The sequence below is a fragment of the Citrus sinensis genome, chromosome 6, assembly GCF_022201045.2.
Source record: "Citrus sinensis cultivar Valencia sweet orange chromosome 6, DVS_A1.0, whole genome shotgun sequence".
Classification (NCBI taxonomy): Eukaryota; Viridiplantae; Streptophyta; class Magnoliopsida; order Sapindales; family Rutaceae; genus Citrus; species Citrus sinensis.
This window is the reverse complement of record NC_068561.1, coordinates 5,417,824-5,444,795: the sequence shown is the minus strand read 5'-3', so window position 1 is coordinate 5,444,795 and position 26,972 is coordinate 5,417,824. Positions and strand designations below refer to the sequence as shown.

Below are 26,972 nucleotides of genomic sequence, written 5' to 3'. Positions count from 1 at the left end.
TTGAGTAAATGATGGCCATCGGATTAAAAACAGTTTGGACGCTCAGGATTGCGCCACATAATCAGTTAACAGTATGCGGTTTGACCGCACGGTTTGACCACGCAGTTTGAACAATCAACCAGTTTGAACAGTGACGCGGTTTGGTTGAAAATAATTCTGTGCATATGCATGTACCGTACACGTAATTTTTGGTCCACTAACATGCTGCCATGTCACCGATCAACAGTGCATAAGAATTCTCTCCAATGGAATCGTGACACCTCATCAGTCAATGCCACATCATCGGTCAATGCCACGTCATCGATCCGTCTATGTGAACAGTGTCGTGAGCAGTAACGTAGACAATACCGTATATGTGAATAGTACCGTACATGTGAACAGTGACATTTTTCCGTCTGATTTCTCGTTCATTGTAAAATGACCATGATGCCCCTAAAATACATAAAATACTTAATTAAAATAAAGCACACATAATTAAATCACAAGAAGCTTAAATACATAAAAGTAAGGGTGTTAATAAAACTTGAAGTGTAAAATGATGATTTTCTCCTTTATAAATATACATTTTCTAACACTCAACAGTTGCTGCCATCGACATAAATCCGAATTTTCTAAACTCAAAATTTTAAATTTTTAGTATTTTATAATCATGAAGAAAACCATAAATTTTTCTCAATTATTCATCATTAAAAGGCTCTGATACTACTTGTGAGAAAATAATCATTTAGTAAAGACCATCAGCTAAAGGATCCCTCTAAGTTACGTTTATTGTAAGATACAATCAGTGAAAAGACTAGTTGGTGAATAAACGTTTGCCAAGTGGATACATAAGTGATAAAATTAAACTGGTTTAAGCGGTTGAAACCGGTTACCAAAAACAAGCAATGCGAGATACTCCCTTCTACAGCCGGTCTTGACTGGCGTAACGGCGTCGTTTTCACCTTCAAATTCCCATCCCTTCCAACTTAATCCAATCGTCGTCAAAATTCAATCCTCCACCACCGAAGTCGTTACGGCTCACAAGAGAAGAAACGTGACTGATGCTTGGTTAAATTTTCTATTTATTTTCAGAAACTATTTTCTTTCTCCCTTTTCGGTTGGTTGTAACGCTGATGTTCTTTGGTTACTTGAGAGTTACAAATTGAATGGATGAATCAGGAATTGGCCTTCATGATTGTTAAGGTTATTAATTATATGTTTTTCGATACATAAATAGTCAAGCGATAGGTATTGGTAAATTATAGGGCTCATTGTGAAGGAGAAAACAACAACAATTAAAATTGAATTTTAGGGCTCAAAAGTTGGGACATCGGGGTATAATGACCGGAGAGGCATTGCAGATATCTCCGGCGAACGATCCTCGTGGAAGTCCCGCAAAGGAGCAGCAAGTCACTGGCGTTGGCATAATCCTCCAGATCACGATGCTTGTACTCTCTTTCGTCCTCGGCCACGTCCTTCGTCGTCACAAATTCTATTATCTTCTGGAAGCCAACGCTTCTCTTCTCATAGGTATTATTTTAATTACTTTTATTCCTTTCTTTTCTTTTTTCTTTTTCTGGCTAATTTTACTTTAATTGCTGGCTGAATAATTATCCTTGCATCGTATATTTTTCAGGTTTAATTGTTGGTGCACTGGCTAATATCTCTAATACTGAAACAAATATTAGGTATTCATTTTCTTTTAATGAATTAATGTCACTGGATTTTCCATTTTTGCTTCTATGATGTGATCCTAAAACTCTAGTTGCTCAGGTGCAACCTGTCTCGTCATGATTTTGTTTTCCTGGCAGAAAGCTTTTATTTTTAACTTTGGAGCCATTGTGACATTTGCTATTTTTGGAACCGTTTTAGCTTCAATGGTCACGAGTATACCAGTTAGTGTCCTCTTTCTATTGTGCTCTTCATTTTCTTTTTGGGCTCGCTTTAATTGTTAAAAGTTTGTTTTACATGCTGACTAAGAAGCTAACTGTATGATTGCCCACCTCAGATTAGGAAGGGTATGTAGACGATCTTTTTAAGATGGGTGGTATTTCCATGTTGATTGGGCTTACCAATAACCTGCATTTTCTATTTAGTTTAGATAAAGATTTGAGAGTTTTATGTCTTATATACTGGAAACAAATATATATACTTTTATTTTTCTTTTCATTTGTTTTCTTTATATTTTTATTGTACTGAAAACATTTGAAGTGGTTGATATGTGAAATTCAAAATTATCAATGGTTTACAATTTCAAGAATTTGTAACTTTGAATTCTATTTATTATTATGTAATTCAAAACTCTTCCTCAGTGTTGTTTCTAGATTTATCTGGGATAAGATAAAAGGAGAAGGGAGAACTGGTTACTAAATTACATAGTAGTTGCCTTCTATTAATTTGATTGTGCATATCCACTTCCTATTTTGTTTGATCTTGTTCTAAATAATATGATATCTTATTCTAAGAAATTTTGCTAGAAAAAGCAAATAGGATATTTGCCTTATTTGGTGACGCTATCCAACTTGATTGTGTGACTTAAATACATATTTAATTTTGTAGGTTTCAAGAGCTGGATCCTTCTGTAACTGGACTTGGTGCAGAAGCTGTATATCGTGATAAGAAAGGTTAGGAGAAAGTGATTTTTAAGTTGGCTGGATTTGCATGTTGCTTAAATTCGAGGTTTCATCTGCTTTGGTTTTCATTATCTGTATTTGATTTTTTTTTCTTAATGGTTGGTGTGCTTATATGGTGTTTGTAGTTAGTTCCCATCTGATGCATTGGTTTTTGGGGAATCTGTTTTGAACGATGCAGTAAGTCTTTGTTGATAGCTATGATGCCCAATTTTCTTGCGAGTGAAATTTCTGTTTTATCCGGATAAACATTTAATGTGTGAGAATTGATCTTTTTGTATGTTTCACAAATGGTAGATGGCGATATCCTTGTACCGGTATGTAAAATTTGCATTTGTCATAACCAGTTAGATCATTATGTGGGTTAGGATTTGGGATTGAAGTAAGCTGTTCTTGATATGCAGGACAATGTCCTTAGTGAGAAGTCATGCTTCATCTGGGCAAAATTTTTTTCTGGTGATTGTCAGGTTTCTTGAGACCTTTGTTGGCTCAATGTCTGCAGGTAGTTTTTTCAATCTATCTTGCAGTTTTGCCAAAAATTATACTTTCCGTTATAATTTATATCATCTATAGTTTTGGGTGTTCTGCTTTATATTCACTGTGTATTTTGCTTATTTATCCTGTTCTGGCCTTTTTTCATGCTCTGGTTAGTTATTGTCGTGTAAGACAAACAGTTGTGGTAGAGTGAGAGCTAGGGCTTATTCCTGCTTAGGAGCCATATATATAGATCCTATATCAATAATGCAGTATTGCTATATTAATCCCTTTTTTCATGTCATTTGTAATAATGCAGTATTGTTTTGCAGGTGTTGGAGTTGGATTTATTTCTGCTTTGTTATCCTTTTTTTGTTGGGGCTTTATTGATTAAATTTGTTGTACTGACTTTTATCTATTACAATGTTTTGTGAAACCTTAATTCCCTAAACCTTTTCAAGTATGCCGGATTGGATATTGACAAGTGAGTACTGCATATGTATTATTTATTCTAAGGCCAAAAATCCATCGTGCATAAGAAGATCTTGATTAAAACATTTTGCTGTGATTCTCTGTTCAGTCTCCAGAACTTAGAGTGCTGTCTCTTTGTTCTTTTTCCATATTTCTCGTAAGTAGATAGTGAGGGAAATTGAGGATTGGACTAAGAAATCCTGGAGGATAGATAGCAGTAAGTTACAAACTGTTGAAATGAAGATGCAGAAAAGTTCCAGATCTGTCAAAGAGAAGGAACTTGCACAGCAGGCTATGTACTCCCAAGAAAAAGAAAGTCTCTTAGAGCTGGTAGAAAAGGGAAAAATTGCAGCTAGAACTGAGAAGAGCAGACAAATTGCGAGTATCGAGGGTTGCAGCCGACGAGATGAAAATCCGGCTGTTGGAGCACGTAAAAAGTGCAATTGGGAATTGTTCTTGCTTAATTTTCAGGACATGTAGAATACTTGTGTAGACAAAAAACGGTCTGATTCTTCCATTTATTTATCGTACTTAAATGGCTACTTAAGTTAGCAATGCTATTTTTATTTTTTAATTATGCCAATGTGAAGTATTCCTTGTAGTAGTTGCACAATTTTTTGGTGTATCAAACCTTGATTCAATTAAAGGTAATAGACGTACTCTTTTCAGGCACATAAGTGTTGCAAAGCCAGAATTAATGTTTGCACAAGAATGAAATAATAATGGCATTTGAAATTTACATTATACACTTGTACAAAAGCAACACTTAAGAAATTAACTGACGGTTTCCATACAAAATTCCAATCTGCAACCAGCAACCTTTATAGTAACAAATTAAAATCTGCAATATTGTCATCTTTTTGAAGAGGTTACAAGGTAGTAGTGCCAAAAAATCCCCAGGAATACATGCTCAACGACCTAATAACAGCTTTGATATGAAGAATAGTTCAAAAAAAATATCAGCAAAATGCAAGGCATCCAGCCATCTTACTCCACGCAGGAAGGTCTGCAAAACTTGAAATTTTAATAAGAAAGCAGAATTTCAACATCAACTGTAATGGTTAATGCAGCTACAAAAGCAAAGGAACAATTTATTGTAATTGTTCAAACTTTTAAGTAAAAGATTTTGCGTATTTCGAATAAACCATTCAAAATTTGAGTTTATTCGAAATGAAAATAGACATGTGCTTCTTAAGATGAAGAGCACATTTTCAGATCTGTTTAAATTTCAGCCTCAGTAGCAAATGGCAAACTTTGGCTGACTCACACAAGTAATCATGAGTGAAAACAACGTGGAAATTTTCAGAACTTAATTTCATACTCACATATCCAGAAAAATCAGTCATAAACCCATTTTAATCCATAGTTTCCAGAACAAGACCACAAAAACTTTTACATGTCATTTCCCAAACTTTGTCACCAGTAAACTAGGAAGTAGATAATGGTTGATCAAACAAATTACATATAGTTCTGCATGAACAATGAAGTTATTAATGGATTAATCGGTTAGAATAGTCTTCAATATATATGACAAAGAAAATGGAACAAATAGCCATCTGAGTCAGATATGTTTAGCACCGGCATGATGGAACATTACAATAAGGATATATGCAGACCAGATTTATAAAATATGGACAGCAGTAGAATGTTTAAAAAGATAAAAAATTGCAAAGACAGAAGCCAAAAGTAATCAACTATACCACTGAAAAATATTAGCATATTAATAAAAAATAGCACGTTTTGGTAGATATCTGATTAAGTAGCAACTACGAAATTTAAGTTATGTTTCCACCATAACTAATATGTATGCCACAACAATTTCACAAAATGAAATAACATTTACAAGAGTATATATCTTATAATACCACATGAAAAGCCAGGTAATTACAGGTTACATCCTAGATTCTGAGCTTCCATCGATATTTCTGTTGGTCCGAGTGGAGGTATTATGGGGTGATTCTTCTATGCCATTGTCCGACATGTGGTCACTACAATCATTCCTGCCATATATGTTTGTTGGGATGGGTGATGGATTCCTCGTGCAAGTTCTAACCGTATGACCAAGCTTGTTACATCGACTGCATTTTCTTTGTTTTTTTTGGGCCTTTTTCGGCTGTTTCGGTGCCCCTTTTGTTAATACAAGCATAGGGTCTCAAATTACATCGGGATTTCTCTCAAAATCTTGTTCAGTTGTTGTCAAGGACATAGATTGGAGCCGCAATGTCAGGCTGTGGATTCCTTTCATCGCTTCTTTGTATGCTTTGAGGCTGTTGCCAGCAAGATACTGCAAGCTCTTGCATGCTGCATTGACTAAACCTATACGCACCAGTTTGCTCATGTACACCTTCTCTGCTTGGTCATCATTTTGCGGAGGGTTGTTTATCTTTGCAGTTTTAAGCCACCGCATCAGTTGCATACATTCTGGAATTGATTGAACATCCTCAGCCTTTAAAACCGTATATGAATGTGAACAAGGTATGCCCAGCCTCTCTAGAAGTTGGCACTGACATGCAGCAAGCTTGGTTTGGTGATGGAATACAACCTTCCACTCTTTGTTTGCCTTTCGGAACTCCCCGATGCTGTAAGTCCGGGTGCTTATGTCATCCACATATCCTTTGATAAAAAGCAATCCCTCCTTATTCAGTTCCGTACGGACTTTCTCAAACATGGACTTCGTGTAAATTTCCCCAGCTTGCTGCTCATATTGTCTTAGGTGGGTGCACAATACCGGTGACCCATATGAGCTGTCAAAATCATCTTTTCCCTCCATCTCTCGCTGTTTGCTCATTAACCTGTCAATTTGATCCACAAATTCGATTAATCGAAGTTTCCTATTCACATAATAGTTCAAGAAAGCATTAAATCCCTCGCATCTCTGTGTGCTTCGCATCCCCCCCAAGAACTGCCATTTGAAATAAGGTTCTGCCCATAAATTTCTGTCAACATACATTTTCTTCACCCATTCATTACTTTCAACTTGATGTTTACGCACCATCGCATCCCATTTATCTTGAAAATCTTGATGGTCCTTTGTGTAGAGCATGCAATCCTTAAAGTCAGCCGTAAATTCTGTTCTCCCGACATTTGATTGTGCATTCCTCTCAAGGTGCCAACAGCACAGCCTATGGATTGATTGTGGAAGTGTTGTTGAAATTGCTTTGCGCATTGCTTTGTCTCCGTCAGTCAAGACTGCCTTTGGATGTTTACCCTCCATAGCATGCAAAAATGTCACCAACAACCACGTATAGGCCTGTTCAGTTTCTGCCGTCAGCAAAGCAAACCCAAAGATTGTTGTTTTATAGTGGTGGTTAATGCCTACAATAACAACTAAGGGTTTGAGGTAAGCATTTGTCCGGTAAGTTGTGTCGAATGCAATAACATCTCCAAATATTGCATAATCTGCCCTACAACCACCATCACACCAAAAAATATCACCCAATCTATGTTCGTCGTCAATTGTGTACTCGAAATAGAAAGAAGGGTCAGAACTTTTCTTCCCATTCAGATATGCTATGCACGACTCAGAATCAAAATCCTGTAGTTGTTTTCGCTTCTGACTTGCAACCACATTTTCTACATCCCTTCTCATGTAGCCGACCTCGCTATATCCACCAGAACATTGGACCATGTACTCATGAATCTGAGAAGGCCTTATGCCCACACGGTGCATTACAGAAGCAGTTGCCAAATCCACCTAAGAAACCTTCCTGTGTGCCCGAATGTAATGAACATGATGCGGCAGGGTCAAGTTATGATTGTGATATGCTGTCAAGATTGTTGAGATCCAGGCACCTTTTTTTTCATCAAACAGAATCCGTAGTCCTGCCCTGCATCCAGTTCTAGTTAGGGGCCTTGCTGCCCTTTTCCTGTTGGTGTTCTCCAAATACTTACAAGGCTTGAACCCTTCCCTGCTGCAAACCCATCTCCGACCCTTCACTTTGCCATTCCCATCAATGCGCTTTGCATCTTTCCTTACTCCAAAACCCTTCAACTTGGCATACAAGAAATACAAACTCTCTGCCTCATCTTCATTGGCAAATTCACTTCCTACAGCAAAACGATTCTCCAACATTTCATATGTAGCTTCCTGTTGTATGATGCCCGACTGCGGATTAGTACTTGTTTCATTCGGTAAAGCACGCCTACCCAGAGTATTGGCAACCAGACCGTACCAAGTCCATAGCTCCAAATACACTCTACCAATATAGTGTTCGTCCCCGTCGAACTTAACAAATACTAGAACGGATCCATTCACATCATCCATCTGAACATGTGTTTCAATACCCCCCGATGACAGCACTAGGGTTAAGGGTTTCAAGTGTTGCAGATATACGACATATAAAGTAAGTAAAAAAAATTGATAAAAACGATTCTTAAGTACCGAGTAGTGCTTGTTGGAATCACCAAAACTTATTATGAGTACGACTGGAAAGATGAACAGAAGTAAACTAACCTGGGCTTGTTCGTTTCTTTTAGTTGGAGTTGTTGCTGAAAGCTCAACTGGTGAAAAAACAAGTTTTCTCTCCTCATTTCGGTTTATGTTTTTTAACTTTTGAACTAAGAACGGTGGGTTGGTAAAGGTGAAAGTGAAATTAGTGGCAGGTGGAGTGGAAAGTGAGATGTGTTTGGTAAAATTGAAAGTACAAGGCGTGGTTGGGAGCACTGAACATATTTTGGACTCTGGAGTGGGTCAAAGGGTAGCGTATCTTTGGGTCAGTTTCAAAACGGAGACTTCAAATCAGTTGACTATTTACAGCAATAGTTGTCTCCCTATTGGATGGGACTTTTTGTTTTATTGCATTTTTCACTGAACCAAAAAAAGTCATTTCCATAGAGTAATGCCTAAATCACTGTACCGATAAACTAATTTGACCTCATAGAATAATGAAAGATAAAATACATAATACAGAAAAACATATGGAAATATATCAAATGGACCGACTAAAATTTGTTAACAAAATCAAGAACGCAAACAATGTTTCTAAACTATCCCTGGGCTATTTTGCAATTACACATTAACAAACTTTAATTTTAATTTCTTCTTTATCGAGAACACATTAAACATGGTTAAATTTCTAGAAAATCGTGACAACAACAACCAAGAGGTTATTGTCCCATCAAAAGGGGGGACCTACAACGCCACTGCCTTTGAAAACCTCACTTCCTCACGTCACATCCCATACAGGGGTATGGGGTTGTGGCAATTATTTGCACAAGCAACTGTTGTTGCGTGTGGCGTACTTTACACGTAACGTAGAACCAGCCCAGCATTAAATGGTTCAATATATTGCACGCGTGCAGCTTTGCTTTATCAGGAAGAAATTGCTCAATTATATTGTTTCATTTTTATTTTAATTCTTATTGTACGTAAGGAAAATTCATTCGGACATTAACTGTGGGTCTGTGCAAAATTCCCGCTTATTCAAATTCATGTGTAAGTGGTAGGTGAATGGCGGAATTGCATAACATTTTCTAGCTTATTGTTGACATTCTGTAGAAGTAATTATAATTTCGCGATGCTTAAGAATTGAGAGGAACGACCATATATGTGAGTGTGGTGATATGCGTAACAACTTAATAATAATATGCAATTTCTCAACATAACCCAATAAATTTAAATCAAATTTTTATACTTCTACTGTGAATGCGGAATTTCATAAATAACAAGCTATGTTGAAGGTATGTGCAAGACATCGGTGGGAGGCTTGAAAACATTTGAAGCGTACGCAATTTTGTGAATCAAATAATGAGCTATGGAGATGGTTGACAATACAAGGGTTATGTTTAGCACGTAAGATTAGATTAGATTCATGAATCTATATAGTCATAAATAAAAATTATAATTTAATAAGTAATAACTGAGAAAAATTTAGTATACCAGTTATTGTGTAACCATAATATAATAATCAAATAAAAAACATAAAATATTCTAAGCATTACACGTGAATTTTTAACAAATATTTTAAAATATGATACGAAATCATGTAATTAATAGGTGTTCCATTATTCGTTAAGATTTATAATGTCAGGCTACGTTTGGCACGGAAGATTTAATTGGATTGACTATATGATCTGGATTCGATTAGATTATTAAATAAATTATAATTTAAATCATTAAAATTTAAATTCATTATGTATCAAAATTACATAATATTCAAATGATAAAAGGGATGTTACTTAATAAATAATGTTTTAATTATATAATATAATATGAATAAAGTATTTAACATTAAATGTTAATACAAATAACTAAATGAAAGAAGATGTCATACGTACAATAAAAAAATAAATTACTTAATGTTAATGGAACCATGAATAAAACTAAATAGATAAATAATAACAATACATAAATAAAGAAATACAAATAAATAATAATAAGACAAAGATTGTTAGTCTAATCCCCCTTAAACTATGAAAAAATGAGGATAACTAATCCATTCAAATGTATTAACTACATTTGAATTTAGTCCACTTAATCTAATCTAAGTGTGTTTGCCAAACATGAGAGTACACTCAAATGTTATCCAAACAATTAGTCTAATTCCACACTTTGACGTTCTCCCAAACACGACATATAAAGTAGTACCGAGTAGTATTTTTATTACAATCCAATAATGCAATAAATTATTACGTTGTTTAATTTATTGATAAATTAAACCAATATATAAGTAACCAAAATTATTTATATCAACAGTTCGTGGAAGTGAGGCCACCTTTCTAACTAGATCATATATTATAAGTAAAAATTATTTAATTTATTATAGTTGTTCATTAACCAAAATTATAGTAATTAATATTATGTGTAAATAAAAAATGAGATAATATAAAGTATCATGAGTTGGAAGTTTCCTTCTAAGATATTGTCCCATCAAAAGAACGGTGTGAAGTAAACATATTAATCGATGTATACTTCAAAATTTACTTTCAAGAGGCTAATAGTTTCAATGTTTATGTATGTATCTGATTTAAACATTTCTTTCAATAACACCTAAGTTGTACTTTATAAGATTTCCTTGGTTCCTATGCACTTCGTGTTCTTCTTATTTTCAAATGCATAGGTTTGACTAGTAGTATGGCGTCAAAGTTTAATGTCATCTACATATATATTTACACCATAATTTATAACAGTTATTATCAGTTTTTTAGACAAGTGTAAAATTATGGCCACTTGTACACATAATATTTCATGCTGATGAAAACATTAGGCAGAGATCAGATTCATTGGACAAAAATTGGCACATATCATAAAATAGAGAATTTTAATTAGGAGCATTGTTAAAGATAAATAGCCAATATTTCAGTATAAGAGAAAATAACATTAGATTTATGCAACTCTCGTATGTCTCTTATATTAATGTTGCTCCTCTCGTAACCTCATTTTTCCAACCCCTTTTAAAATGATAATGACACATGGCAACTATAACATTATAAGGCTTAGATTCATTAACCAAGAAAATGATTTAAAGGCAAGGATTTTGTCCCAGGCCATCTAACAACGTGATTGAATAGCAGGATAATTGAAGTATCGATTGCAGCTGAAATAAATAAACTATATTGAAAATACATGTATAGTAGTGAATATTAACTGTGGTGTCATACAATCGTAATTGTCTATGTTATTGATTTTATTCCTTATTTAAATTATGATAGGATCGTAATTTAAATAAAAAAAATAAAGGTAAAGGTGAATATATTATTTTCAGAAAGCAATAGCCGTAACTTGGGCGATTCCATATGCAAATTAACGCAATTGGCTACCACTTAATCTTTGGAAAAACAGGAAAAATAAACTAAATTACTAAGGCAATCCCTAACAGAAATCCACAGCACATAGCAAAAGCAATTTGGTCAAGCAAGCGGCCAAGCTCCGTCGTTTCTATCCAATAATCATATGTCAGAGGAGTTGCCGAATGGGGTGGCAAAGAGAAAGTTAAATCAGATTACGATGTAAGAAAATTTCGTGCCATGCCGATGGATTTTGTAACTGCTTCCTTTTCGCGCCACAAAGGCTATCCTGTGATACAAAGTCAAAGCGATTGTATAAATACGGATGGGGGCTGGTGTTCGCGGAAAATGTTTGGCAGGAAAAAAAAAGTAGATAGCAAAACTGGAGACAGTCTTGATGATCAATGTGTGGTTGACTGTATCGTAAAGCAAAGCTCGCCTGTTGCAAAGTGTAATGATATTCAGTTGATATACTTACATGTGTAATGATGGAAAACTCTGCCATGTGTGATAAACATTCTTCAACCAAAGAAGGTGGGACAGAAAAGGAACTGGGTCAGATTGGGAAACGGAGATTCGCAACTGACGAGACGGATGGCGGGGGAAATCCGACAATTAGTAAAAGGAAAGGGAAGAGAAAGGTGTTTAGATCATTGTTTCAGTCTTTGCAGTATGGAGAAGACTTGGTCCAAAGCTGTACTCGCCACCTAGCAACGGTAGAAGAAAAATTGGCAGAGAAAAGGGGGAAGGCTGCAGGGGGTCTCCATGATAATGAATCAAATAAATGCAGAGGCAAAGATAAAGGTGGTTCGGCAGTGAAAATTTCTGATGATGAGGTTTGGAGAGACTTATACTCAGAATCTGATTCTGATTCAGATGATGCCATTTACAAGGAGTTGGGAAAAGCAATACACAGACTCGAAGATGCAATTAAGTCTGTAGGCATCCCTAGCAAAAGCGTGGTTCAGAATCCGTTTGCAGTTGAAGATTCAGAAAGTGAAGACGACCCTTTGCCGCATATAAGCGACAACGACGATGAAATGGAAGGTTATGATTCAGAATATGAGTGGGTTCAAGTGGAGGACAACTTCGACGAAACTCCTGACCTGTTGCACGGGAGGAGTTTAACATTTTCACCACGAGATGACAGCAAAATTAATTTGCATTTGGGGAAAAATTTTGATAATGGACTCGTGTTTCGCCACGCAGTTAAGGCTGTAGCAGTAAGGGATGGTTTCAACCTATGCCGCATTACCAACAATGAGCAATGTGTGTCCGCTGAATGCTCAGACATTACATGTGACTGGCATATAGAGGGAAGAAAGATTGGCCGAGGTCCTATGTTTGAAGTGACGAACATTAATCCCATCCATAACTGCCTGCCGAAGGGAGGAAACAAAATAGGGAGTTCGAGGTGGATAGCGTATACTTTCCTACACGAGTGGAATGGAGATTCTGAGGTTACTTTAAAGAGAGTGGGTGATGAAATCCGTCGCGTATATGGGTTTGATTGTCCGAAGACTAAACTGCTGGAAGCGCAAAAAATGGGCCGGGAAATTCTAGGCGCTGACCATGCTGATTCATACACATGTCTTGGCCAGCTGGCTACTGTAATTGAGGACATGGACAGCTCGCACAAAGTCCATGTCGAAACCGAATGGTGCACTGATTCACAGCAACCAAGGTTCAAAGGATTCTTTCTTTGTTTGCGTGAAACTGTTTGGGGTTTTGCCTTTCGCTGTAGGCATTTTATTGCGCTTGATGGATGGCGTCTTGGGGGTGAATTCGGTGGGGTTATGTTGACTGCCGTAGGAATCGATGCCAATGATGGAATATGGCCTGTTGCCGTTTACGAAGTTGAAGAGGAATCAAACTCCACTTGGTATAATTTCTTACTCAAGCTAGGTGAAATGTTGCGGGTGGATAATGGGGAAGGTTTTTGCTTTATTTCAGATGGTGAGAACGGTGTTGAGGATGCTTTAGAAGCCTTAATGTGTAGGGCGGAGATAAGAATTTGTGCTCAGACTGTTTATGAGCGGATGAAGGCAAAATTCCCAAGCAATATACTGTGGCAGTTGTTTTGGGGGGCTTGTCGCAGCACTAATGCAACAGAATTCTACAGACACTTGGATGAAATAAAGGTATTAGATGAGAGGTGTTATGAATGGCTGATGGAATCTAAATGGGAAAGGTGGGCTTTGCATTGCATGCCTGCTTGGGCAAAATGTACCCATGTTACGAACAAAATGGGGAAAAAGTTTTTTTTCTGGATGCATGAATACTTTGCACAAAGCATCACGCGAAGAATGGAAGCGATCGTGAGGAAGACAAGAGATTTGTTCGAGAGGAGGTATGCAGCGTGGTTGCCATGGAAAGGGAAGCTTCCACCAGTTGTTCGTGAAAAGGTAAACAACGCAATCGAGGCTGCAAGAGAGATGAATGTGGAAGCAACTGAGGGCCAAGTCATGCATGTTTTAGAGAATGGCATTAGTCGAGTTAGCGTTGATATTAAAAAGCAATGTTGTGACTGTGGCAGCTGGCAGCTTAGTGGAATCCCTTGTGCTCACGCATCAAAATGCATCTTGAATGTTGGGAGAGAGGTCGACGACTTCGTTGATCCATTGCTAACAAAAGATAGATATTTGTCAACATATGCCGTAATGATGCAACTGCTTCCTGAGGAGAAATGTTGGCCAAGTTCCAAGTTTGAATCAATATTGCCACCGCAAAATGCCAACACTCCCGATCTGACCATACATAAGGCCAAAAACAGCGAGTTATGTTGTTCAAAAGTAAAACAAGTTAGTGTGGTAATGTCTCTTTACTTAATTCAGCCATGTGGATTATCTGAATATCTCTAGTAACATCAGGTTAAATTTCGGTGTAGTACTACATTGTAATGAAATACTTGCTCCATGTCTGCAGGATTTGCTTGAAGAAGGAGAAGTTTCTGCTCCCACAAGCGTGTATTGCTGCTCGAATATTCACGGTAGCTCAGAGGACTATAGCAGTAAGTTGTTTCTAACTTACACTACACAGCAGTATATTCAATTTAATTCATGTTATAGTTTGTTTGTCGTTCATACTCTTACTCTTTAAGTAATAACAAATCTATAATTATGCAATCATTATTATGAAGCAGGATCCTTTTGATATATGATAAACTGAGCAGTGATGGTTTTTTGTTGACTTGGAGGAGGAAGTCCAGAGGACTGCAATTTTTTGGTCCTTACCGCTGATATTATGGTTTGTAATATATACATAATCATACGTGACTCTGGGCAACTTTTTGTGACTATAGTGATGGTAGTTTTTTATGTAGAAACAATGATGATCGTGTTGTAACCTTGGATTTATATCTTCAAAGCCAGCAACTTGTTTATGAATATTGTTTGAATTTTGCAGCCCTAAACGCATATATTTGTTGCTTCCTTTTGATCCTGAATTTTAGTGGTTATGGTTGCACAGAAGAATGTCGTCTGTGTATTCAGTGTTATTAATCTACAGTGGTCATCAATTATTACATTGGTTCCTCTTGCAGCGTTTGGAAATTCACAATAAGCCCCATCAGTGTGGGTCTTTCTATATGCATTTGCGTCTAACCTTCTGCAAGATTGTGTCTGTGATGTGTGAGCCACCAACTGAAACAATTATCTGATAGTTTTTTTGTTCTAATTATTATATCAGTGTTATTAATCTACAATTATTTCATGACAAAATTAATTAAAGATCACTCAACAAAATCCCACCTCAGTAGCATATACGCGTGGGTCAATAATAGTGGATCTGCCTTTTCGCTCGCCGAAATCAGCTCACTTTTCCATCCCCAGTAGTCTCAGAGTTAGATCATTGATCATTTGGATATGATGGGCGGAGTGAAAACTGATACTTTGAATATTAAGTCCGGTTTTTTTAAGTTTTCTTGTCCGGAGAGGCTTGCCTAAACTTCCAAGAAACGAAAATTGGAATTTATCCTCATAATTAATTTGTAACAAGAGGATTGTCATTTTCTGCAAAATTGATCGGGATTCAGAGGATTATATACGTAAACGTAATGGTTAAAAATTCGACAACAAACAAGATAGATTTTGTTGATTGCGTTTAGTAGGTGGCCATAATAGTTGGACAAAGTTCGTGAGCAATCAGCTGAAACAATTATCTGATAGTTTTTTTTGTTCTAATTATTATATCATTGTTATATACAAATATCAACTACGAAAATTGAGTCACAACAACACTACAAGATTCATCGATTCAATTATTAACTACAAAAATTGAGTTCTGCTGTGCATCTAATTTTTTAATCTCCTGCTTTTACTGATTCCTGGGTTGCTGCCAGTGGCTTCTCCACCATAAGTGGAATTCCTGATATCCCGAAATAGCCCTTTACGACGCACAACCGCCTTCCCATGCTTCAACTCAGTTTCTTCCAATTAGAGAAGAAACTGAGATTCGAATTCAGATTCACGCATCAAGTAAATAATTGAACAAAGAATTTCCAACACAATACTCTCTATTTCTTTCTTGGATTCGTAATGGGAACCATCTTGCAATGTAAATATCACACCTACTAGTTTTCCATCACTTCTGTAAACCTCTAACCTATGAAGGCCCACATCTTTCAACTTTCTAATGATGGCAGCAGGATTCTTCAATGCCCATGGATGAGCAAGTACTGCCAACCCACTCGTTCTATGTATCAATTCAACTGCTACCTCTGCCAGAGGTTGACTTCCCCTACAACCACAGCAAACAGAAACTTTATAGTCAGTTTCATCTATTCGAAATATGCATTAACTATATTCTATACATTTTTCAACAGCACCCACTGGTTCATTACGTGGAGTATGCATGTCCCCCATCATAGAGATATCTGCAAATGCATGTTTCAGATTCTCCACATGGCCTGCTTCAACCATAGCACGAGCCACATGCAGTCTTCCAGGAGCAACTCCTTTGCCAGCAATCTTTGCCACGTTCTCCCACTTAAGAGGTAACTTCAGTTTATTTAGTTTCAAGATCATGTCTTTAGCACGTAGGAAACGGCCATCCCTTATGTTACCCAATAAATTTTCCAGTTCTTCATACTTTGATGGCCCATAGCTACTATAGTATGCAAGGATGTGAACTGGTTCCTGTATGCCTCTGTGAAACCCCTGTTCTTCTCCATCTGATGCAAATTGGCAGCAGCAATTAACCATAGGAAGCAATGAAAGGAAATATTGAATAAGCTGATAAAATGAGATACACTCACCTGATAAGACATGTGCCATTTTCCATCTACAGCTGCCATTAGCCATGACTTCATAAACAAGCAAGAGTTCATTTTTCTCATGACACCAACCCAGTAGTTGCACCAAATTCTTGTGCCTTAACCTGCTAATAATCTTCACCTCAGATGCATATTCCTTTATCCCCTGTTTTGACCCTAGTGACACTCTTTTAACAGCGATTTACGAGTTGGTTTCCCTAAAAAAACCCTTTATAAACACCACCAAAACCTCCATGTCCTAATTTCTGATCATCATTGAAATCATTTGTCGCTAGAGCCAATTCTTTATACGGAAACCTCTTCGGTGTTGCTCCTCTTTCAAATTAATCATCAATGTACTCGCTGAATCCTTGATTGTCTTCTTCATCACCATCTTTTCTCTTCCTCCCAATGCCAGCAAGCCAAATGATCAAAACCACCCCACCAACCAAAAACCCTCCGCCAAGACACAATCCCATAACCAGAGCTGTTATGTTTTTCCTTCTACTTTTTGGATTAAAGACAGGATTAGTAGTCTCATCATCCATTTCTAAACTTGAATTAAACTCCCACGAGTAAATGCTAAATATCGCGAAATCTACTCCAGTCGCCATTGAGAAACCAAAAGTGACAAACTCAGGTAAGTGTTGCCTTAAATCAACCTGATAATCAAGGCCTTGCATCACTACTGAATTATTTCTCAAGCCACTGAAAGCAACACTCAGATTATGAGTACTAGAATTATAACTAATCCATGCCTCGTTTCTTCTCCCACTTTTAACATCACTCCGTAAAAGATACATTTTTCTTTGATTGCACATAGTTGATATCGACACCAACATAAACATCAGATTTCTGCAACAAATGGGATCGATGAGTTCAGTGGCTCGTTGTTTTATTTATCAATAATAATTAAGAAGGCAGTCCCAGCAAATTAAAAATAAAATAAAAGGAAAAAAATTGAACAATTGTTGAAAAGAAAAATTCCATGTATAATTACTCAAATGCAAATTTTAAGAACGTAGCTAAGTGAACTTCCATTGACTGACTATCTTCAACCTAATAATATTTTAAAACTACTTATTAATCAATCTGACAACAAGTAATCGAAAGCGTTCAAGAGCTACTACTTGTATAAAATAATCTATCAACCAAACAAAATTAATTCGAAAATTAAAAAAATAAAAAGAAACGAGAAGGAGAACTAACAACCTGATCCATGTGGGCGTGGGAGATAAAGAGGAAATTTTGAGAGATAGCTCGAGAATGGCGTTCTCGATTTATCGAATGATAAATCGAGAGAGGGGCAAATTATGCAGGTCTCGTGGCCTGCTATCGACAATTCTCCCACTTTCTACCCTTGTAATTGTATCCCCCCCTCACTCTTCTCCTCTTCTTTGGCTTTCCTGCCCTTCTGTAATTCAATGGCAGCAGAGCAAGCAATCAATCGCCTGGATTTGCAAAAAAAGCATTAAAACCGTTTAATCCGGTAGCCCATTTCTTCAATTAACCAATTCAGCCGGTTGCCATGCGAGGTCAGTCTCTCTTTATCCGTTCGATCGAAGTGCAAGACATCTGACGGTTTCAAATGTGCTGATCGTATGTTACGTTAAACGTAACTTAGGGATTGCCTCAGCTAAAACCCAAGAACATTCATGTTGTGTCATCAAGAATCAATAATTGAATATGCGGGAGCATACCTGAATCCAAGATGATAAATTACCCTCTAAATTTTATGGTTGGCCTTCCTGATTAACACATTTTACTAGAGAGTCCTTTAAGTTTCTCATCACACTATTTTTAATGATGGAATATAAAAAAAAAATAGAATGTTACGTGTGATTTGGGAACCATTACCCCTTATATGGATAACTTTTCTATTTTTATTAGGTATTCCTATTTCAGCCCATCATAGAAATATAAATTATCTTTTAAGTTTCTACGCATTAAAGACCCCATACTTGTCGGATGCATTAAAGCCCAAATTTTCAAAAACCTTAATAGATCACTTTTAATTGGGCTTTACTTTATATTTAATTCGCAACACATAATTATTCACATATAAAGATATAACAATGTTGGATTAAGGATCCAACAAGTCCTTCTCAGGCGCAAGCGTTTTTAATTATGTTTTTTGAAGGTTTAATATAGTCAGTTTCAATTTACTATCAAACCATATAGTCTAATAGAGTCATTGTTCTATTAACTATAAAGACAAATAACTTAAGAGTATATTCATATTAAAAAGTTAAGAGTGTCTTATCGCGGGCCACTCGATTTTTTAGCCAAAGAGGTTAAATTGAGCCAAGGTGTACTAGCTTGGCTTTGCTATATTGCTCTCTCTTCTTTCTATCTTTTCCATAACATCTTAACTTAGCTAGCCAAGAAGTTCAAGGTTTACTTAGTAACTTCTAGGTAAAAGTTGCCTAAGTACTATATGGGTTTATTGCACAAAATACTCATCCCATGACAACCAAGACCTAAATATTTATGTATAAATATATGCATATAGAAATTGTAATGGCTAATTAATTAATTAAGAGAGCGAGGACAAAGTCTTGAGGTGATATGGAGGCAACAATATGCACACTGAGGTGAACCATTTGAAATTTTCTTCTGTCATTTAGCTTCTAGTGGACATGGTGTTATTTTTTTTAGTTATTATTATGATTTTCGATATTTGGAATTTCCACCCAAAATTCTCTTACATTCAATAATCTCATACACCATACACAATATAAGAAGGTAAAATAATATTATTTTGACCTTTTCTAAATACTAATTAATTGTGTATGTCAACTTAATGATGACGACCAATTTAATGACCACTAATTATTGTTAATATTTCCAAACATTTATTAGGGGTGTTCCGAATCCAATCTGATCCGCTCAATCAATTTAGTCCGTAAAAATCTGATTTGTGGATTGATAGATTGGATTAGACTGAAAATTTAAAAATCCACAGTCAATGGATCATATATGGATTTACTTTTGTAAATCTGCAAAAAAAAAAGAAAAATATTTATTTAATTAAAAAATATTATAAATGTCGAATTACATAATGAAATTAGCATTATAATTTGTCTTAGCCATTATCAAATAATAATATGAAATAAAAAAATTAAATATAGAAATATAAATTGTAAAAACTCTAAAACAAAATAAAAATCTTAAGCTAAATAAATTACTAATCACATAACGCCAAGTCACCAATAATTGGTAAACAAAAAACCCTAAGCTTCCCCACCACCACACGCACTACCAGTAGTGCAGCACCTATTACCGACTCATTAAATTGTCGACGTCGATTTAAAGGATGTCATGGCGGTCGATTCCCATGAGAGCAAGCCATCTTCTTCACCGAGTCCAACGAGCCACTTCACAATCACTACTTCCGGCTGAACAATTTCAGTATCGCAGCCTTCGAGATCACTACCCTTAGGCCTCTCCCAGTTCCCATCGTCAATGACTTCATGATCACTACTTTTCGACTGGTGTAATGGCCCTAGAGAAGAATCACGACCTTGTTTGGTTTCAGAAACTTCACATTTCAACTCTTGCTCCTTACACACTCTCAGCTTTCTCTGGGTTTTTGCATGTTTGTCCTTCTTCAATTGATTAGGAATATGCTCGTTATTCACTATATTTTTAAAGATTTTTTATGATGCCACTTTGACACTTTCTAGTTCTTTATATGTGACATCCAATACTTTTTTCACACCAATTATGTTTGGTTCATAAACAATTGCAAGCTTGGAGGGATAGTAAGGATTTATTTTTAAAGATAATGGTTGAGAATATGAAAAGAAGTATGATAAGTAAAGGTGCTAGATTTTTACCTTCATACATATTTATAGCTTGTGGGGAACTTGTCATAATTGTTGGCCTCGATTCCGGTAGGTTGACTACCTGAAAAAGGCACTTTGATGCCCAAGTAGTATTTGATCAAGGTTAAAGAGATGAGAATGGAGGAGAAAATGAGTTTTCTCTCTCTAAAATGAACATTGCTTTTTGAAGGCCACAGACCTCTTTCTCTTATAGATGAGTCTCTACTTATAGATGACGAGTGATGTCGATTTAGGGTTTTGCTTTGAACCCTCAACCTAATGACATGTTTCACCCATCATTTATGTACACGTGGAGGTGAATTTAATCGTAGGGAATTATTCTGCACATTCATATTTCCATGTTGTTTTGACTTTTAGGTGTGATTCCTTGGACTATTGGATTACGGAACTAATTTCCCCTTCTTGTGATATTTATGAACTCTAGAGGAATTTTTCCTTAGGTGTCACTCCCCAGAATAGCTTGGGTGTTATTTTCTTGGAATAACTTGAGTGTTATTTCGCCGGAATAGCTTTTTTTAATTGACAGGATGGACATGTGGCATGGTTTGGTGCCTTTTAGAATATGACACCTACAATACGTATTAGGGAAATTATGAATCAGTCAACCCTTATTTGTTTGTTTCTATATTACTTGATCCTTGGCATAAAAAATATTTTTTGAGATATTGTTTTGTATTATTTTTGGGTGAATTTAAAGTTAATTAGTTAGTTGTTAAAGTGCAGAATAATTTAAGTAGTTTGTATGATGAAAAGGAGTTATAGGTTGATTACTGAGGTTGATGCTAAGCTGGTGTTGGATTCAGGTTATATGTAGATTTTAAAAGACAATATTTCTATAGAGTGCAAAACAAAGTGGATGTTTACTTGACCAAATCATATGAGAATCTAAAAAATGAAAGTTTTGAAATATTAGATTGGTGGAAGATAAATTTTTCCAAATATCCAATTTTCTCTTATGTTGTTCGATATATTTTGGCCATGCCTTTCTCCACAGTGACGTCTGAGTTAACATTTGGCACTAGTGGTCGTATTCTAGATCCACATCAGTGCTCACTATCTACAAGGACAGTGGAGGCACTGATTTGCACACAAAATTGGTTGCTCTCAACTCCGACAAACCTTGATGAAGTAATAAGTAAGATTGAACATATTGAGGCAGGTAACATGAAACAACTTAACTTTAATTGTATTTGCTGATTATTATTTGACTTTATATTATTAATTCTATTTTTTAAAATTGACATTTTTCTTTTGCAAAGATTTTGGGAGCTGATAAGAATATATTTGATGAAGCTTGATAGCATTTGAAGGGATGGTAAGGGTAAATATTTATTAATTTTTTATTAAATAACAGTTCTTTATTTGTTATGTATTTCAATTATGTGTATTTTGTTCAAGTTAAAGTACGAAATACAAATTGGCGGCAGACATTTTTCATTTTGGTGTGTCATAATTTGAAACTTTAAATGTGTTATTGTAATTTTATTTCAACAATTGATTTTGATATGTTATATTTTGAAATTTTGAATCACTACTAGAAAAATGAGCTACCATGACAGAGAATATATGTCATCTGACCCCTCTTATGACAGAGTTTTCATCTGTCATTGTAGCCCCTCTCACATATCTATGACAACATTTTATCTATCACATGTTCCTATGACAGTGTATATCTATCACGCATATGTTACGAACCAAACGACGTCGTTTTGCAACGCTTTTGAGAATTAATTGGAAATTTTAGCAGGTAATTTAAATTATATTGAATTTGGTGGGCTTTTTCAAAATCTTTCATATATTAATGATTCACGTTCTCTGTCATGAGATTTAAGGTTTAAAAAAACAAAATTATTATTTTTAATTTTGAAATTATAATAATACTAATTAATATTATTTAAATTCCAGAATTTTGAAATAGAAATAACAAAAGCCACATTTTAAAATTTGAATTAACTGAAATAAAAATTACGTTCAAATTCATAAAAACTATCAAATACCGAATATCACCATATACTAAAAATTTCAATTACTTGAAACTTCCAACAAATAGTATCATCAAAATACATGGTGAATCAAATAAGAGTAGCTCATAAATTCTCTACAATATTCAATCACTACCCCATCATTAGAAAAACAATTAATTCGTAAAAAGAACACTGATAGTAAATTCCCAAGAGCCACCAACATCACCTGAAACACATATTACATTTAGATGAGTGCTAGAAGAATATATATTAGTGTATTGGCCACTTACAATTAACCCAATTCATGATAAAGTATTTTTCCAAGATTACAAATTAATTAACGCACAACATCTAACAACACAAAACCTCAATTACATAATTAAATAAAATCCATCAAAATTCGATCCTCTTCTCTTGATTTCCCTTATTCTCCTAAAGTTTCACCATCCTTTTCTTTATTTCTACTCTTTTTTTTTTTTAATCTTCTCTTTATTCTTCTTCCACTGTATTTGTTCAAATTTGTTTATCAATCTAAGTTCTAAACACATATTACACTGAGACTTCAAGCAACGCAAATCCATTTAACTTGTTCATTAGGGCAAGACAATCTTGGCTAAGAAGCAGCATGTGGAAGTGTTTCAAAATGACTAGAGAAAGACTTGCTCTAGAACTATGAAAATTATCATATAAAAAGAAATAGAAAAACACTAAATAAACAAACCACCTAAAGATTTCATCACATAAAGCAAGGGAAAATTATGTGCGATTTCATCACATGAAGCAAGGGAAAAATTATTATCACATCCCACTTCACAAAACTCATTACATACCTTACCTCAAGGCATTACCTCAAGAACAGATACTCTGAAAAATCACGGATATCATTTGCCCTGGAATGATCAGCAGAAAACAAAAAAGTTAACAAAGTGCTGCAGCAACGATATCAGAACAATTTCAAACTTAGATAGATTCTCACTTGGGGAGTCCAATATTCTCATCAAACCTTTGACTTTTATAAAATTTCACCAGATGGAGCAAACCAACTCAATCAATTTCCAGTACAATAGTGCGTATATATCATATATCAATATTGAGAACTGGTAAGTGCAACATGGTCCACAAACCAAAACATTTCCAACTAATAAAGCACAATACGTGACAAATCAAATAAAAAAAATATCTTCCAAAAAGTTCAACATGTCAATTAAGAGAAAAATTATAGGATTCATATCAGTGCATCCATAAATGGCCTAGTTTCTCTGTCAAGAAGTTAGTCATAAGCACAAGTCAAAATAAATCATTTCACTGAAATGCTAGAAGACCAAGCAAATAAGCACAATCACCACCACACAAAGCATTTGCATTTCCAAAAATGTAGTTCACAAAGATTTTACAGAAGATATCTTTCTAATAGAAAAACACAAGCACCAATCAATTGTAATGGGTTTGAGAAATACCAAAGTAGTTTTCACAGTTGAAGAATAGTCTCTCACAAAAATTCACTTTATACAAATACCTCTGGTGAATAGATTTTGCATACATTTTGGTGGACCTACCATGTGCTCAATATATTTAATAAATAAAGGTGAGAATAATAACAATACCTTAGATGTTGTATTAGCTAAGGCAAACTTTGCTTCAATCCGAACTCTCCAAAAGGCCTAGAAACAATAGAAAAATTCCTTAATTGTATTTCATTAAGAGTAAGTCAAATCAAAATCACATATACCTCTAAATTTGGTTAACTTGTCACTAAGGAAATTATTAGTGTGCCAACAAATTTGAAAGAAAGACGGGGCAGAATGTCTAGACTGCTGTAATTGCTCGTGCCTGAGCAACAACATCTCCATTCTTCTCTAACTGATTTATCTGATAAATCATAACAGTCATGTAAGATTGTTATCCAATTAATTAAGTAAACAATGTTAAAAGTTTGTATCGCCACCATCTACTCAATAAAGAACAATGAAGAAGTAAAAACAGAGAAGCCATCACTCCACACTAAAAAAATTTCTCTCACTTTCTCGCCAGCCAAACACTCATTTTCCTCTCTCAAAACCTCGTCTTACCACTCAAAACCCACTAAATTTCAGCTCAAATTCTGCCAAAATTTTATCCTAATTCGAAGATGTAGTAGCTAACTCGCTGTCTTTCTCACGTCGCCAACTCCTCGTAGTACAATCTTCTCCGATCCGACTCCACGTAAATAGCACACTGCCACTCACGTGTCACGGAATCGTTCCACGAAGGCCATAAAGCGGAGTCATTGGCACGTTAGTCCACGAACTCGAAGTCAGTCCTATAAGGCCATGGAGCGGCTTTATTTTTTTTGGCATAATTTTAGGAATTTTGATAAATTTATGGTGATTGTTGTCTCTTCAAAAAAAAAAAAAAAAGAACTAATCACTTACCTCTCCCGAAAGAAGTCAGTAACAGTGGCTCGAACTTGAAGAAGATCAGTTGTTCAAGCTATAAAAGGGAAATGGGAATAGCCAGCAAGCTGTGGAGTGGGGATGAAGATGACGACAAAGACGAACAACAGCAATTTGTTGTCGGCAAGTGTGATGGTGTATTTTTGTGTGATTCGGTTTGGATGTAGAAATTAGGGTTTTCTATGTGAAGTTCAAAGGAGTGTCCAACACTTAGAATTTTTTTTAAAGGTTTCAAGACACGGTGTCGTTTAATGCCCAGATTGGCCAATCTTAAACTCATCGTTTCATTACTATATAATATGCTATCATGTGTAAGTGACAGATAAAGAAACTATCACAAATCTATCATGCCTTATTGATATATGAAAATTCTATCACATATGTGTCATATTTTTGTGATAAATGCCTAATTTTCTAATATCTATCACAAAAATTCTGTCATAGTAGCCTGTTTTTCTAGTAGTGAATGTATTATTCTAACTTTATTTAAATAATTAATTTATTTAAATCTTATTCAATTTTGAATTTGACTGGTAGCAAAATTATTTTTATATTAAATTTTTTTATTTTATTAGTTCATGGATTGGATAGAATGAAAAAAATTTTAATCCACAAAACAATCTGCAAAATGATGGATTGGGTTAAATCCGTAGATGTATGAATTGGATTTGAATTGAATTTAACCAATCCGTGGATTGGATTAGATTAAATTGAAAATTTATAATCCGTAAAATCGTGGATCGGATACGGATTGATATCCAATCCGCAAAATCCAATCCACGAACACCCCTAACATTTATGAGAGGCAAAATTTGGTGAAACGACTGATTTTGAACGCAATTTGGCTCAGTTCTGCTTCGCTCAACCTGGAATCTAAATTTCAAATTGAGTTTAGCTTCTAGCCAATTTTAAAATTATTATAAAATTTAATATTTTTTATATGTATTGCTCTTTCTTTGATGAAAATTACAAAAAAAAGACAAACAAATTACAATAAAATTTTAATTAAATTTTACCATCATCTAGAATAAATTAATTAATTTGTAAACATGCTTTTTTATAACAAAATATTTATTATTACGTATATTATTCCTTCATTGATTCACAATTATTTTGAGTTTATAAAAAATTATATCGTATATTAAGATTTAAAGATAGCCAAGTTTGTAAAGATATTTTAGTTTAATTAAGTTTATAATAGTCTATTTTATATAGTTTTCTCTAATAATAGAATTATGGTTGCATGAAATAAGATTTCATATGAATTTTAAAGGGCAATGAAAAGCATTACTCTTTAAAATTTTTAGGCTCAGTTCAGGCCGCGGCAAGTTATTAATCTGAAATTGTTATATTTATTTTTTAAATACATTTATTTTAATTCTTAATGCAACCATTTACAAGTAAAATGTTAAGGCCAAAACCCAAAGGCCACTAACAGCATTTTAAATTTTTACTCTTATGAACTTTTCATTTTTTTAACTTCTAAGAATTCATTCTTAAAAAATAATATTAAGAATTCATTTAAAAAAAAATTCCAGGCTCGAAAAAAGCTCGATCCAAATAGGCCTAAGCTTTTCCGAAACTTGAGCTTAAGTCAACAATTAATGGTCGAGTCAGTCTCAGGTTTGGCCCATATTCCATCTCTAATATTGCACAGGCGCTAATTATACACTAAGGTGGGGTTTATTCTTTTGTCCAAAATATGAATAGATTTGTGTTAGTTTAAACTCTAAATAGAGCTAACATGTCTGAATCTAAATAACATTTGTTTTGTTTGAATCGCTAAAAATAAGTATTATATTATTTTATTTTTTAACTAAAAAATCTGAAAACCAATATTTTTACATTTGTGTGCTTTTAAATTAGAAATATTAACCAAATAATAAACATCTCAAAGAACATAAATAAGGAATATTTTATCACAACAAAATTCATATTTAATTGAATACGACCATTTAATATTCTAAATGAGAACATGTTAATCAATTTTATTATAGTTTATGATGTTTTTATTTGAAAAACTTTCATAAAAAGTTATAAAATAAATAATGGTAATTTGAAGAAAATAAAATGATAAAAATAATATTAGCCTATCACTATATTGTCACAAGTTATGGAGATGGATAATTATACTAATTGATATATTTTATGAGTAATGATACAGCCGCAAACTCTTGTACAAACTTATTTTGTACAAA

General features: G+C 34.8%; 4 protein-coding genes across 19 annotated transcripts; 2 read left to right on the top strand and 2 right to left on the bottom strand.

Annotated features, from left to right (window-relative positions):
• The first annotated feature begins 876 nt into the window (after positions 1-876).
• Positions 877-4,226, top strand: LOC102623029 (sodium/hydrogen exchanger 6-like). Of its 12 annotated transcripts, none has more exons than XM_052443464.1 (9): positions 877-1,182; positions 1,341-1,509; positions 1,616-1,667; positions 2,539-2,602; positions 2,907-2,926; positions 3,014-3,111; positions 3,416-3,444; positions 3,536-3,567; positions 3,720-4,226. In XM_052443464.1, exons 1-9 carry the CDS (start codon positions 1,150-1,152, stop codon positions 3,721-3,723), a joined length of 501 nt encoding a protein of 166 aa, XP_052299424.1. In that variant the 5' UTR covers positions 877-1,149; the 3' UTR covers positions 3,724-4,226. The 12 variants fall into 12 exon arrangements, 5 of the variants coding, with proteins under 5 accessions (XP_052299424.1, XP_052299422.1, XP_052299425.1 ...); XM_052443462.1 differs by having other exon boundaries at positions 878-1,182; positions 3,664-4,226; XM_052443463.1 differs by having other exon boundaries at positions 881-1,182; positions 1,292-1,509; positions 3,664-4,226.
• Positions 4,227-5,706: 1,480 nt separating this feature from the next.
• LOC107178812 (protein FAR1-RELATED SEQUENCE 5-like) lies at positions 5,707-7,224 on the bottom strand. The gene has a single exon (XM_015534416.1). It carries the CDS (start codon positions 7,222-7,224, stop codon positions 5,707-5,709), a length of 1,518 nt encoding a protein of 505 aa, XP_015389902.1.
• Positions 7,225-11,298: 4,074 nt separating this feature from the next.
• LOC102622519 (uncharacterized) lies at positions 11,299-14,731 on the top strand. Of its 4 annotated transcripts, none has more exons than XM_025092771.2 (3): positions 11,300-14,080; positions 14,205-14,289; positions 14,422-14,731. In XM_025092771.2, exons 1-3 carry the CDS (start codon positions 11,765-11,767, stop codon positions 14,430-14,432), a joined length of 2,412 nt encoding a protein of 803 aa, XP_024948539.1. In that variant the 5' UTR covers positions 11,300-11,764; the 3' UTR covers positions 14,433-14,731. The 4 variants fall into 4 exon arrangements, with proteins under 4 accessions (XP_024948537.1, XP_024948539.1, XP_024948536.1 ...); XM_006491724.4 differs by having other exon boundaries at positions 11,301-14,089; positions 14,422-14,730; XM_025092769.2 differs by lacking the exon at positions 14,422-14,731 and having other exon boundaries at positions 11,299-14,080; positions 14,205-14,415.
• Positions 14,732-15,414: 683 nt separating this feature from the next.
• On the bottom strand, positions 15,415-17,978 carry LOC102622223 (uncharacterized). 2 transcript variants are annotated; one of them, XM_052443697.1, is made up of 4 exons: positions 17,743-17,978; positions 16,534-17,385; positions 16,120-16,449; positions 15,415-16,016 (listed from the first exon to the last, which is right to left on the bottom strand). In XM_052443697.1, exons 2-4 carry the CDS (start codon positions 16,577-16,579, stop codon positions 15,991-15,993), a joined length of 402 nt encoding a protein of 133 aa, XP_052299657.1. In that variant the 5' UTR covers positions 16,580-17,385; positions 17,743-17,978; the 3' UTR covers positions 15,415-15,990. The 2 variants fall into 2 exon arrangements, with proteins under 2 accessions (XP_052299657.1, XP_052299656.1); XM_052443696.1 differs by having other exon boundaries at positions 16,109-16,449; positions 17,743-17,974.
• Between the last annotated feature and the right edge of the window lie 8,994 nt (positions 17,979-26,972).